Genomic DNA, 14668 nt, shown 5'->3' on the forward strand with positions numbered 1-14668 from the left:
TTACTACTATCTGATATCATATTCCATATTTGTTTTCTACTTGTCTCCCCTGACACCCGATACACACATTAGAAAGTAAACTTCATAAAAACAGGGACTTTTCCCTGCCTTACTTATTTCTGTATCCCAAGCACGTAGAATATACTAAGTGCTCAAAGGCATTTGTTGGGTGAAAATGGTCCTCCTAGATGACTAAAGCAGTTAGGTGGAGGATGGATGATAAGGACTGGTAAAGAGAGGATTTCCATGAGATCTGGTCTTGACTGGTATCTAATCTGGGTTATCTGAATGCATTTCTCTTTTCAAAACATTAAATTTCCAGATTGGGGGATAAAAACACAAAGACCTCAATAGCCAAGTAGATATGGCAATTAAAAGAAAAGGAAGGCTGGGTATTAAACACAGGTTACAGAAAACATGCTGTGCTTTAAAGGGCACTCATTACTCTTTCACAGAAGATTACTGTCGTGCTTGCTGAAAAGTGTAACCAAGGATATGAGAGCTTCAAAGTTTTTAAGTGAAGTTGAAAGACTGAATATACAATATTTTGATTTTTAAGTATTAGTATTGACTTTTGGGGAAACATACAGACCAAACCCCCCCCCTTTTTTTTTTCTGGCCCATGGTATACCAGTTGTACTCCCTGTTTTAGGTAGCAGTTGAATTTTTTCACTGTGCTTCACAAAAAGATGCAGTTCATCTTCCCTCATTCCATTTCACTTGGGAGCTCTCAATAGTATGGTAGAGGTTCAGAAAAGAACAAGAAGCCCTGCGGTCCTGATCCAGCATATCAAATCAGACTGAACTCTAGTTCATCTTGCAAAATTTCAGTTATTTCCTTTAAAGTTGAACCTTTCAGGCTTTATCACAACATAGCCTGGCATTAGTAGCCACACTTTCCATGCGGAATATGAGTATGGCTCCTTTTATGGAAAAGTAACTTCCTGATGATATAATCAAATATCTAAAATGCCCTAAGTGATCATTATAGAGAAGAAACATTTCATGAATCCTTTCACAAAGGGAAAAGGCCTTTTGTAAAGTGACAACTCATGTCTAATATACGCAGTTAACAGTGAGCCTTTCTCAAAGCAAGATGCCCCTTAGCTATGTAGGCATCTTCTACCTGCATTTACTAACCTACAACTTCCTCACTCTCTGACAAACTGTTTGCCAGTAAGTACAAGGAACATTGTAGTAAGAAATTCATTCTAAGTGTTTTGAGTAGCCAAGATTCTGAAGTTAGTGCTAGGGAAATTCTGATGATTCTATTTTCTCTGCATAGGCTCCCTTTACCACAGACACATATCAACAAATCTCTCTTTCTCTTCATTCCTAGCGCTACTGCCTTATCCTGAATCCCCAACCTGTATAGGAAACCCTCATGTGGGGTCGCCTAACCTGCTTCCCAAATTATGAGCAAGCTCAGAACATTCCCAGCCCCTTGACTTCAACTGCTGTTAGTCCCATCTTATGTTGTCTGATCTTCACATTCAAAGTGAAGAACTGGTTGGGTTCAAACTAAGAAGGTTACAAAGAACTACACTTGTACTTTGGGTGCCTAGAAAAAGTTACAGTCACATAAATATTTCCTGTTCTGGCTATCTCTATCCTTGCGAAGTGTATACATGACACAGTCCAAATAAAATGACTTTCACCTTCTCAGTCAGGGAAATGTCCCTGGAAGGATCCTGCTGAGATGGAAAGTGGCAGTTGAAAACAGAAGACAATAGAAAAGCCAGGTGTCATGTGGTTGATGACAATTCTGCCCTCTGATTATAGGATACATGTTTCCCTTTTAATGTGACTGCCTGGGCTGAATCAAAGAATACTGGCTGAATCTCAGGATCTAGATCCACAGTTTTCAATGTAAACAGCCATCATTAGATAATATCTTTCAAAGATAATTTTATAAAATGGACCCCAAAACCACAAAGGTACTTTTCACACCACAGCTTTCTTCCATGAGTTCACTGCTGTCGAAGTTTTCTATCTACCTAATAGCAACTCTACTCTGTAAATAACACAGAAATTGCTGGACAAAATCCCATTAAGTGACTTTGAAAACAGTTCAAAGCTTTCTGACCAGAGAGACACTGAGGGAGAGAGACAGAGTTCATAAAAAATTACAACATTAAATGAACATTTTGCAACAGGAAAAACATGTTGAATCAAGACAATCAATAATCCAAGATCAAAGAGAATTCAGTTTTCAGAGTAAACCAAAGAAAATCATGTTGCTCTTTCAATTTAACACTAGCTATTAAAAATGCATAATTGATGTAACATGCTAAGAAAACAAGTGAAGATTATGATATTGCAGCCCCACAGAGGTCTCATAAGCAAGCTTGTCTTATCACCCACACAGAGGCTAGTAGTGGTTCCTAGGGAGTCACTTTCTAAAGGGAAGGCAGGAGGCAGAGCTAATATGACATAGGATTGTTTTTTATCTAAAGTTTTGTGACTTAATTTTCCAAATGACCACCTCTTACAGCAGGCAGGATAGAGATAGATTCCAATTTCCCATCCCTGCTCATATGAGGCCCTTCATAATTCTACTTATTAACATATTTGTCTCTCAAAGCAGCTTCACTGCCTTATTTTCCCCCATCCTCCCCCTCTATCTACTCAAAAGTATACCATCATATTTCTTACATTTCTTCTGAGTGACTCTCCTGACTGGCTATGCTGTCTCTGGCCACTACCATCTCCCCCCTTACTCCACCTCCTTTAAAATACCAAATTCTCTATTTCCCCATGAAACCTAAAACCTGTTCTCATATGCTGGACTCCAAGGAGCAATATGTGAACCATGAAATTCCAGATGTTCAAGCCGGATTTAGAAAAGGCAGAGGAACCAGAGATCAAATTGCCAACATCCATTGGATCATCAAAAAAGCAAGAGAGTTCCAGAAAAACATCTCTTTCTGCTTTATTGACTATGCCAAAGCCTTCGACTATGTGGATCACAATAAACTGTGGAAAATTCTGAAAGAGATGGGAATACCAGACCACCTGATCTGCCTCTTAAGAAATCTGTATGCAGGTCAGGAAGCAACAGTTAGAACTGGACATGGAACAACAGACTGGTTCCAAATAGGAAAAGGAGTATGTCAAGGCTGTATATTGTCACCCTGCTTACTTAACTTCTATGCAGAGTACATCATGAGAAATGCTGGGCTGGATGAAGCACAAGCTAGAATCAAGATTGCCGAGAGAAATATCAATAACCTCAGTTATGCAGATGACACCACCCTTATGGCAGAAAGTGAAGAAGAACTAAAGAGCCTCTTGATGAAAGTGAAAGAGGAGAGTGAAACAGTTGGCTTAAAGCTCAACATGCAGAAAACAAAGATCATGGCATCTGGTCCCATCACTTCATGGCAAGTAGATGGGGAAACAGTGGAAAGAGTGGCTGACTTCATTTTCTTGGGCTCCAAAATCACTGCAGATGGTGATTGCAGCCATGAAGTTAAAAGACACTTACTCCTTAGAAGGAAACTTATGACCAACCTAGACAACATATTAAAAAGCAGAGACATTACTTTGCCAACAAAGGTCCATCTAGTCAAGGCTATGGTTTTTCCAGTAGTAATGTATGGATGTGAGAGTTGCACTATAAAGAAAGCTGAGCACCGAAGAACTGATGCTTTTGAACTGTGGTGTTTGAGAAGACTTTTGAGAGTCCCTTCAGAGATCCAACCAGTCCATCCTAAAGGAGATCAGTCCTGGGTGTTCGTTGGAAGGACTGATATTGAAGCCGAAACTCCAATACTTTGGCTACCTGATACGAAGATCTGACTGATCTGAAAAGACCCTGATGCTGGGAACGATTGAAGGCAGGAGAAGAAGGGGACGACAGGATGAGAAGGTTGGATGGCATCACCGACTCAATGGAGATGAGTCTGAGTAGACTCCGGGAGTTGGTGATATATAGGGAGGCCTGGCGCACTGGGGCCCATGGGGTCACAAAGAGTTGGACAAGACTGAGCGACTGAACTGAACTGAACTGAACTGAAGAAGCTCTGAAGAAGCTCCTCGTTTCTTTCGGTATAGCTACAGAATTCTTCAGTACCCTTCAATAACCTGCCTGAGATCTGCTAAGCCCTAGCATTCTGCCTGGCAATTGTAGTTTAGCTTCTTTCCTCAAAATGTAAAGGACAAGAGCCAAAGTTCACTGCAAGTCATATGTTTTTAAGAAGTATTGCCTACAGTTCTATGGAGGAATAAAGAGCAGGCTTTTCACTGACAGTTTTCAGGATGGAGCTTACAAAATTGTGGTGTAATAAAAAGAACCTTAAATTTGAAATAAAATATTTTTTCTATAAAATAGTAAAAAAATAAATTTTTATACTATTTTATAGATAAAAATCTAGAGTATAAAAATCTAGAGTATAAAAATCTATCACTTTATAAAGTAAGTGATTTTATAGATAAAATCAGTTTTATCTATACATTAATAGACATTACTTGTAATATATATTATATACATTTATCTTTTTTTCTTATTTTTACATTGAACCTAATTTATCTTAAACAATAAGCCTATATAGAGATAAAGGACAATCTCAGGAAATACAGATGATTGATGATCTTCTTGTCAAGAGACCTTCAAGAATGGCAGTCTGTCATGCTCATCAATTTGATTTTGGCCAGAATTGATGTATCCAGGGAGGCTGATTGATGCCAAGGAAACTCATGAACAACTGATGTATAAACCAAAATACCACTCCCTTTTTCAGTTTGTAGTTACATGGTAAGCTGAATTAATAATAAAAGAGTCACTTGGCAATTATGAGATTAGATTAAAGGGAACTTAGCTCATTATATGGAGAAGGAAATGGCAACCCACTGCACTAGTATTGCCTGGAAAATCCCATGGACAGAGGAGCTTGGTAGGCTACAGTCCATGGGGTCTCAAAGAGTCGGACACGACTGAGCGATTACACTTACTTATCTCCTCTTTTGATGATACACCCTAGATTTTGTAATATCACTAATTAAGCTACAGATAAGTCACTATTCTCTGAGTCTGGGGTATATTAAGTCTCCTTCCATTATGTATTGATTTAAATTTTCCAACTGTTACAGTTCTAGGGGTGCCCCACTGGAATAACCTAAGGCTGCTATCAGGTACCCTTGAGTTGGCTGAATAGGCCAAGTGATTAGCCTGGATTTCTTATGCTCTTTTAGCCCCACTGGGCATATTATATTGCATATAAATTATAGTCATTTATTCAATTAAGTAGGAAAAATGGATAAGCTAATTTCCCCTGCCTGCCTTCTATTGGGTTATGTTCTACCAAGGTTAAATGAAATAGTTACATCCTGCAAGCTCATTAGATTTTAATTGATTCTGAGAATAATTTTATGATTCTGTTCTCCTATAGAAGAATAGGGCCTGTGGCCTAGGAAGTATTAGATGGCAATCTTCCTAAGCCAAAAGATAATTTCACAGAAACAACAAAATATTGGATATGAACCCAGGAAAAGGCAACTGTAATAGTTTCCTGAAATACACTTCAAGCAAAAGTATACATGTGAGATATAGATGTGTTTTAATCAAAGTGCCAGAGACTATCCTTTTTCAGATAAACATCACTTTCAACAGTAAAATTTCTCAAATATTTAGAAGGGAATTAATTTGATAAAAATTGATTGACACAAATGTATCAAGAACACATCTACTTATTGCACTTATCAAAAATCTTTTGTAAAGAAAAACGCAATGGCCTGTACATTTTAGACACTAGAAATATTGGAAGTTCCTCAGTATTGATGATTTAAGTACCTTTTCTGGTTTATTTGTTCCAGATTTAATCTACAAAATTGAGCTTGCAGGAGGCCTGGGAGCAATCTTCCTCCTCCTTGTACTGCTTGTGGTCATCTACAAATGCTACAATATTGAATTAATGCTCTTCTACCGACAGCATTTTGGAGGTGATGAAATTGCAGATGGTAAGCTATCTTTTGTTGTTCAAGTTCAATTAAAAAGCATGAATTTGTGAGTATGTAATAGAATATCCCTATTCCTAGGAGATACATGATAAAAAATTTAAAGTTAAGAGGCTATGACTAATGCAATTTACACTCAAATAATTCAGAAAAAAAAATGCTTTTAATCTATCAAGAAAGAGAGCAAAGGTAATAAAATACTAACAATAGATGAACCTGGGTAAGGAATATATGGGTGTTCTTTAAAATCGTTTTATTTCTTGAAATTATTTTTAAAAAATAGTTTAACAAGGAGATAGTTGGTCAGGAAATCAACCAATGCTGTCAAAGCCCTTTCCCTTACTAAGAAACAAATTAAGAACCAATTTCATTTTTTTCTCTAGAAAATTCAAATTTGGGTACAGATCATATTTAGCTCTTCCTGGCATCCAAGAAAACCAAAATTATTTAAGAAACATATTAATAGCCATAGAGATGCTCGATTTAAAGCTAATAGCACATCTGGACCCGCATATTTTGTGTGATTTTGTAACACAATTCTCAAAGGTGACTTCAAAGGAAAAATATTCTGACTGTAGCTTATAATTTTCTTATGTTTTCCATTCACGGCTTGTGGAAATCTTATAAATGAGATATTAGCAAAACGTTGTACTGAGCCCTTTTCTTTGAACATTCAAAAATGAGTTAATTTTTCAAGAGAACAGACTACCATACTTCCCAATGAAAACTAATAAGAAATCATGACATATCACTCCTTATGCATAGTCTTCACCAGCAAACTACTATAAGCCTTGGGAAATGTGTGTATGGAATGCCCAAGGTAAGCCAAGATAAAAAAGAAGTCCAATTGTAAGTCATTACTTTAAAAAGCCAAATTTAAATCTTAGTTTTCATTGTACTAGAATAATGAAAGTTAGAGCTTTTGTTTTGTTTTGAGATCCTCGAAGGAGAAGAGTTTATGATTTTGTTTTATTTTTATAGTGATAGGAGAAGGGCAGAGAGGTGATGGTAACATCAAAATTTTTGAGGAAGCTTTGATATTGGTCTTATTGTTACTATCATATGAGCAATGATATGAGTATGTTCTAATTGACTCGTATATTTTTTGCAGTAAATTAGAGAAATGCTGTTTGATGAATACATGTGCATGCTTATTATCAAAGAACTGTAATGATTGTAGCAACCTATTTAAAAGTATCACAGGCCCTTATTCAGATATATCTTTAAAATGAGAACTTAGAGCCTGTTCTGACCATGATTATAGGCTCCAACAATATGTATGAAAATGTAGCCAGTTACCTTCAGTTTCTGTATACAATAATTAATACTGGAAAATCTGACTCTTTAAACTGTATGCCTAAAATAATGAGATGAAATATGCTATTGGGGAAATTTTCACTGTTTTCCAAGTGCCAACGAATGGCTAGATGGGGATGGCAATTAAGAGTGATAAAGATGCATTGTCTATATGAAAGTACATGAAAGGGAGTCTACTGTGATTATTTGCTTTAGGTCATGATTACAAGCAATTTGTTAAAACTTTCTGTAAGTGAAGTGATATAATTTATTAAGTTCATCTGAAATAATTACTTTCATCATCCATATCCAATAATCCAAACTAACTGATCAGTTGTAGTACATATTTGTAAGATTAAATTCATGCTAATATCATAGGTTGCATCCATATCTTCAGTATTGCCCAAGTGACCCAAGATGACAAGTAATCTAGAGCATTTTGGTTAGAGAAGTGAGTGTATTGATTCCAAACCAATTATTTTAGGGAAAAAATGCAATGGTGGGGGACTTCAAGGGTTTTCAGCTGGAAGGAAAATTAAAATAGTTTACATGGAACTTGGACCTTAAACACACAATTGCTGTACTAGTTGAATGGAATGCTAAAACATCAGCAGGTATACAGTGAGGATGAATAAATGAATATTAAAGGCCTTTTAGATAGATCCAGTTTCATGATGCCAAATATCAGCTAGATAGCCTATTGAATTTTTCATTTCTTTATTTAAATATTTTGACATCACAAAGACACACCATAGTTTTACCCATGTGCCTTTTGTTCATGGTTTCTGTTTGATTCATATCCATAGTAGCATTTCCTGAAAGTCATTATAACACCCGTGGCAGATTCATGTCAATGTATGCAATACCAATACAGTATTGTAAAGAAAAATAAAGTAAAACTTAAAATTAAAAAAATTGTAATGCCATATTTTTAATAAAATAAAATCTACTTTGACTTCTTAAACATCTTTGATATAATTAATTTCATTTCAATTCATCAATGCTTGCCTATTTGACCTTTGAATTATGCAGTCATTAAATGCTTACCAAGTATCTACTGTGTACCAAGCACCATGAATGATGTATTTACTTACATATTAAATATATTCTTCATCTGGATTAATCCTATACATACACACAGTGGTAGTATAGTAAGCACTGGGGACATAGTAATCCACAAAATTCCACAGTCTTTGCACTTTAGAAGCTAAAGGATTTAGTACTGTGTTTAGCAGAGGCCCAGAAGAACTGCATTGTAAACACAGACCACTTGCTGATGGTGAACAGGATTAAAATGAAATTTTCAAATGGGAAGGAGAGTGTGACAGAAGAAAAATTCTTCCACAGACAGTTTGGTTTCCTTCGTCATAACTTCTCTCTTCATTGGGAATGACCAGCCCTCTCCTTTATAATGCATTGTGGTGTTTTCTGGCTTCTCAGATAAGCATAGTCAGCAGGATTGAATAAAGAGGAAGGCTCATTAGCCTCACATAACAAAGGGGTGTTGCTGAAAGGCCATTCGGTTTTAAAACAATTTTTAGGATTTGCTGTTAAGCTTTATTTGCATCGTATCGTATCATTGATATTGCTTTCTCTGTCTGCTCCTCTTTGTGAGCAACAGCTGTGGCTATTCATGAGGTTTTCTTGGCTGTCTACATAGAGCTGAAGTGCAGTTTTTAAAAAGTGGCCTGTGTCACCGCTTGCTCACTAGCTGGCATCCTAGGCCTTCGGGGACATCTGACATAGTGGCTTTGAGAGCTCTCTTCCTGCTCTTGCCATTGACCATAAGCTCTTCACCTTTAGTTCATCTTAAAGGGACATAACTGAAACCAGGAGCAACCATTTTCCCAAGAATGATGTATTTCTAGAATGGTATGTACAATCTGTTATCCAGACATGTTGAGGGTTAACACAAAGACGTCCACGTTCTTTGTCATAACTTGACTTGAGATATAGCAATATTTTTCTGAAAAAAAAAAGTCTTGATCCCTGGGAGAAGGAAGTAGCAATCCACTCCAGTATTCTTGCCTGGGAAACCTCATGGACAGAGGAGCCTGGTGGGCTACAGTCCATAGGGTCTCAAAGAATTGGACATGGCTTAGTAACTAAACAACAAAAACACCACCTATATTAGTATATAGATGAAGCAAATAAGGATAGGACCAAGAATATGGAGATTAGGCATAGCTGGAGTGCAAATCATCATAGTCTGGACAAACAATGGGTTAAGAGTCTAGAAGTTCTGGCCAGATGGGTAAAAGAGTCAGGTAGTCATAGCGGATGGCTAGCTCATAGTAGATGCCCAACAAAAAACATTGTTGAATGAATTAATAAGTAGTTGAATTTCGAGAGGTTTGTGAGTTAGAGTTATCAAAGTCAGAGGAAACTAGGGTCTAGTCTGACATTATGGAGTTTGAGGCAGCAACACCATCTATCAAGAAAGATGAAATATATTCTGCTCGTAGAAATGGATCTGTTTGTCCTTTGGCCTATTTTATTCTTCCAGCTGTGTATCATCGGCAACTCTCAGTCCCAGGTGAGTAATTATAGCTGGAGACAGTCAAGGGCCTGCAGGTGCATCCTGAGCCTGATTGGAACAGGGGCAGAGGTGCTAGGATTACCAGGAGGTTCTTACATTAGCATTGCTTGTGAACATTCTCGCTTCCAAGTGGTGTTTTATGCATAACAGTGGAATGTGCCTCATTTGTAAGCCAAGTGATCTCAACTACTGGGGCAGTCCTCCATGTGCGTGTGTTCCTAAGCAATCAAGTAACCCAACCAAGGCTCACACGAGTCTTTTCTAGCTAGAGAACAGGCTAAAGGGAAGCCTCCTGGCTTCAAGCACCATCTTAACATAATAACCAGAGTTCCTTTCATGTGGGGGTAGTGAAGCCTGGAACCTTACTAGAATTAGAACAATATAATCCTGACTCAGTTATCACTACAATAGTCATAGGGGTCCTGTGTGCTTCTTACCATAGGGTATTTGTTGTTATTGTTTGGTCTCTAAATCAGGTCCAACACTTTTGCAACCCCATGGACCATAGCCCGCAAGGCTCCTCTGTCCATAGGATTCTCCAGGCAAGAATACTGGAGTGGGTTGTCATTTCCCTCTCCAGGGGATCTCCCCAATCCAGGGATTGAACCCAAGTCTTCTACACTGGCAGGCAAATTCTTTACCACTGAGCCACCTTGGAACACATAGGATATTTATATCTCCTTATGTGCCTATCATGTATACCTCTTTCAGCAGTTAGAACCAAATTATAAATGGTATAAGGAAAATGAGTGGCTGCTTCATTCTGTAAGGTATATTTTGGTCAGGTTTTAACTATAGTCTAATCAGGTCTGTTTTAATGGAAAATATTTCTATGCTTTAGAAACAAAATCTGAAATTTTTTCTGGTCTTTTAAAATTATTTGCAAGTAACTAGGTTTAATAGTTACTAAATACTAATAGTTCCATATGAGTCTAGACTCACCACATGAAAAATTTTTCTATAAATAAGGGAATTTTATTTTTTAATATAAATTTATTTATTTTAATTGGAGGTTAATTACTTTACAATATTGTATTGGTTTTGCAGAGGTTCAGGATGGGGAACACGTATAAATAAAGGAATTTTAAAAACCACTATAAATGGAAGAAAAAAATAAAAAATAAAAAAAATATAAACCACTATAACTTTTTCGGTGTGTCCCTTCTAAAACCAGCGGGGACTTTGAGGGGCTGTATTCATTAATAAAATCAGGGAAAAACTCTGTGTGTGTATACACACGCATACACATACACATTTTCTCTTTGGGGAGACTGGCTCTGAGCCAATACAGCAAAGGAAGAAAAAATACATTCTTAAAGCAGTTAACTCTGACTAAACGGGTGAAGGAAAAACCTAATTTGGCAATATTGGAAGGATGTATATTTTTCAACAAAGGCCTCTTTGGAAGTTTGTATCAAATTAGTTGGCCATGGATTGAACAAGAATAACAGGCAATGCACTTGTATAAAGCCCAGCTGCTGTCTCTAATATTGGGTAATGAACTGCATTTTGTATATGAGGATGACGACAGTAACCAACTGGAAGCATGGCAGGCGTTGCTAGTAGAGTCTCCAGGAGTGAGGCTGGATTATTTCGATCTTCCACACTTCAGGCCCAGCCTCTTTTGGATCTCTTACACATATTTGTGCAAACAAGGTACAGTCTGTGACCAAGTAACAGAGCCAAGCCAACTTGCACAGCAAGAGTTAGGAGTCATGATCTTGGTCTATGTAGTCCTTCATTCAAACACACTGAGCTAATCACAACAAAAGTGACGAATAATTCTCTTTTATTCTGTGAAAACTATATGTTGCCCATTGCATAGCAATTTCAATTCATATCCCGTGACTATAACTGGATTGTGTTGAAATGTATTAGGTTTCTTACGGCATGGCATATGACTTATTTTTTCTAATTGTTAATGATGGTTATTAATTAAACTGCTTATTCTAGCCTGTTAATTATTACAGATATTTAGTCCCGAAAGAGAGCCTGCTAATCATACATACAACCCTTTTGTTTTTCTTTGTATCTAAGACAACAAGGAATATGATGCCTATCTCTCTTACACAAAAGTGGACCAAGATACTTTAGACTGTGACAACCCTGAAGAAGAGCAATTTGCTCTTGAAATACTGCCAGATGTGCTGGAAAAACACTATGGATATAAACTATTCATCCCAGAAAGGGACCTAATTCCAAGTGGAAGTAAGTACTTTTGAGTTCTGTATTTTAAAAGTTTGGTTTCACTTAAGAAGTTATATGGAGACTTCAAATGTCAGAGCCAAGTATTTAGATTTTTCTTACAGGAGATTTTATTAAATTCAAAATTTTCCCCAATGCCTGTGTTATGACTTTCTAGCATCCAAAAATTTTTAAAGGCACTCTCACCTATATTTTAGGTATGGATTTAAAATTGTGATTTAGTTGTATATTTTATTATATTGCCTTAGTGCTCTTAGAAAAGTGAAGATCCTTTAAAGTTGCATAAGTCAGATCATTTTTTTGCATTTCAGATTTTCAATGCATTTCAGTTCCAAAACTGATCTGTTATTGTGTTTCTACTTATACCTACAATCACTGTCACTAATAGCTCTGAATTTAAGACTTGATACTCATTTCCAGATTTACAGAAAAATCCACTTAAAAAAAACATAACTGAAAGACACATGTACCCAAATGTTCACTGCAGCACTATTTACAAAAGCTAGCACATGGAAGCAACCTCGATGTCCATCAATAGATGAATGGAAAAAGAAGCTGTGGTACATATACACAATGGAATATTGGCCATTAAAAGGAATACATTTGACTCAGTTCTAATATGGTAGATATTATACAGAGTGAAGTAAGTCAGAAAGAAAAAACAAATATCATATATTAACTCATATACATGGAGTCTAGAAAGACGGTACTGATGAACCTATCTGCTTGGCAGCAATGGAGATGCAGACATAGAGGACAGACTTGTGGACACAGAGGGGGAAGGAGAGAGTGGGACAAATTTAGAGAGTAACATTGAAACATATATATGACCACGCGTCAAATCAGATAGGCAGTGGAAATTTGCTGTATGATGCAGGGACACACCCAAGATGGGTGGGATAGGGTGGGAGGTGGGAGGGAGGTCAAAGGGGAGAGGGCATACAGATACCTATGGCTGATTCATGTTGACGTTTGGAAGAAACCAACACAAGGTTGTAAAGCAATTATCCTCCAATTAAAAAATAAATAAATAAAATTTTAAAATGTGTATGAGGCCATGGGGCATGGCACCTCACTGTGTATTTAAATTCTTTTTAAGAAGTTCTAGACTATGGGGAGGGCTTGAGTGCCACTTTTCAGTTATGCTACATATTGAAAGTTATATTTGAGCTTTCAGAATAAATTCAGGTTCAAGTAAAAAATATACTTTTTTCCTTTTACTGTTCAGAGTATTGTACATGGTAGTATAAGATAAATACAGAAAAGATATGGCCCGTACCCTCAAAGAGCTTAAAATGTCATTGCAGGAAACTAAAAGTGCTAGAATTAGTTTGCATGTGTATATGAACATCCCTGGGAAAAGGAAAGTAAACTGTAACCATAAATCAGAATATGGTAATTTATACACAAGGGATAACAAAATTAAAAAGCTTATATTTTCAGTACTTGACTGTATATGGAATATTTTTAGATACATTGTTTCACTCCATCCTTAAGAGCAGGCACTATTATCTTCATCTTACAGATGAGGAAATAAGACCTGAAAGAAGTCCAGTATCAGTCAGCTGGCAAATGGTAGAGATGAAATGAGAACCTAGATCTATTTGGTTCTCTCTCCTCTAGATCATTATTTATTCCTCAGTAATGTTAATTCCAGTGACCAGAAGTCCACCATGATCACTAACTGGCAAGAAACAAATTGAAACAACTGAGTTTCGGTTGTTCATCACTTTTTCTCAGTGTGCATATATTTCTATATATGTTTGGGTTTGCACGTGAGTATGCACACTTACACATTCATGGGAAGAAACCAGACAATATTTACTGGTACACTACTTTCAACAAATGTGAGACTTCCTCAGATTTCTTGCCTTAGTCCTCACCTCTTTTCTTACTGTAATTGCCTTCATTTTCATGACTTGAAATGCCAGTTCTGCATTGATTGAGCCCCAAGGAACATGCTGATACCTCAGAGTTATTTTTGATTCTTTGGTATCTCTCTCCCAAATCCAGTGTCCATTTGTATCTTTTCCATGATGACTTCCACCATTCTAGTATAGGCCCTAATCAACTCATTCCTCAATGTCTATTACTCCTTGCCTTGCCTATTTTTCCTCTCATCCATCTAGTCCCACTAATATGTATACCTCCTTCATCATGTCTCTCCCCTTTTCAACTATCTTACATACTTCACCATTTCTTACAGGATTAAATCTACTAACCCTTAGCTAAACACTTCTACAGTCTAGTGCCAGCTCAGATTTATCTCCTAAATTTTTCTCCTGCCATTTCCCTTACCCATTTCCCTTACCCATTCCCCTACTCTAGCCAAACTATGCCTTTCATGTACATGGTATGTCCTTGCAATGCTTTTGTTCATGTTAGTCTTCTATACCTTTACAAATCCTATTTATCCTCTCCATATCACTGCCTCTGTGAAAACTCCATAATGATTTCTCTAACTCTAGAGTACATGGTGTATAATCACTTGCTTGACTATAAATTTTGTATTCCTGTGATATTTTGTATTGTTTTTATATGTAGCTTTATACGTATGTATGTCTTATCTTCTCAGTGAGATCATAAGCTCCATGAGGGCAAGGACTGTCTCTCATTCATCTATATACCCCTGTTATAATCTAACAAAATACCTGAGCTCAGTAGATGCTAAAT

The 14668-nt window shown here is 36.8% G+C and overlaps 1 protein-coding gene across 1 annotated transcript in view; it reads left to right on the plus strand.

The window, feature by feature from the left end:
• The window catches only part of IL1RAPL2 (interleukin 1 receptor accessory protein like 2), a 1194055-nt gene that overhangs the window by 1166543 nt on the left and 12844 nt on the right, over nt 1-14668 (plus strand). The window contains exons 9-10 of the mRNA XM_070291065.1: nt 5815-5958; nt 11828-11998. Of these exons, the coding sequence (XP_070147166.1) occupies nt 5815-5958; nt 11828-11998 (315 nt within the window). The remainder of the gene's footprint in view (nt 1-5814; nt 5959-11827; nt 11999-14668) is intronic.

This window comes from Ovis canadensis, chromosome X (genome assembly GCF_042477335.2).
Source record: "Ovis canadensis isolate MfBH-ARS-UI-01 breed Bighorn chromosome X, ARS-UI_OviCan_v2, whole genome shotgun sequence".
In the NCBI taxonomy this organism is placed as follows: domain Eukaryota; kingdom Metazoa; phylum Chordata; class Mammalia; order Artiodactyla; family Bovidae; genus Ovis; species Ovis canadensis.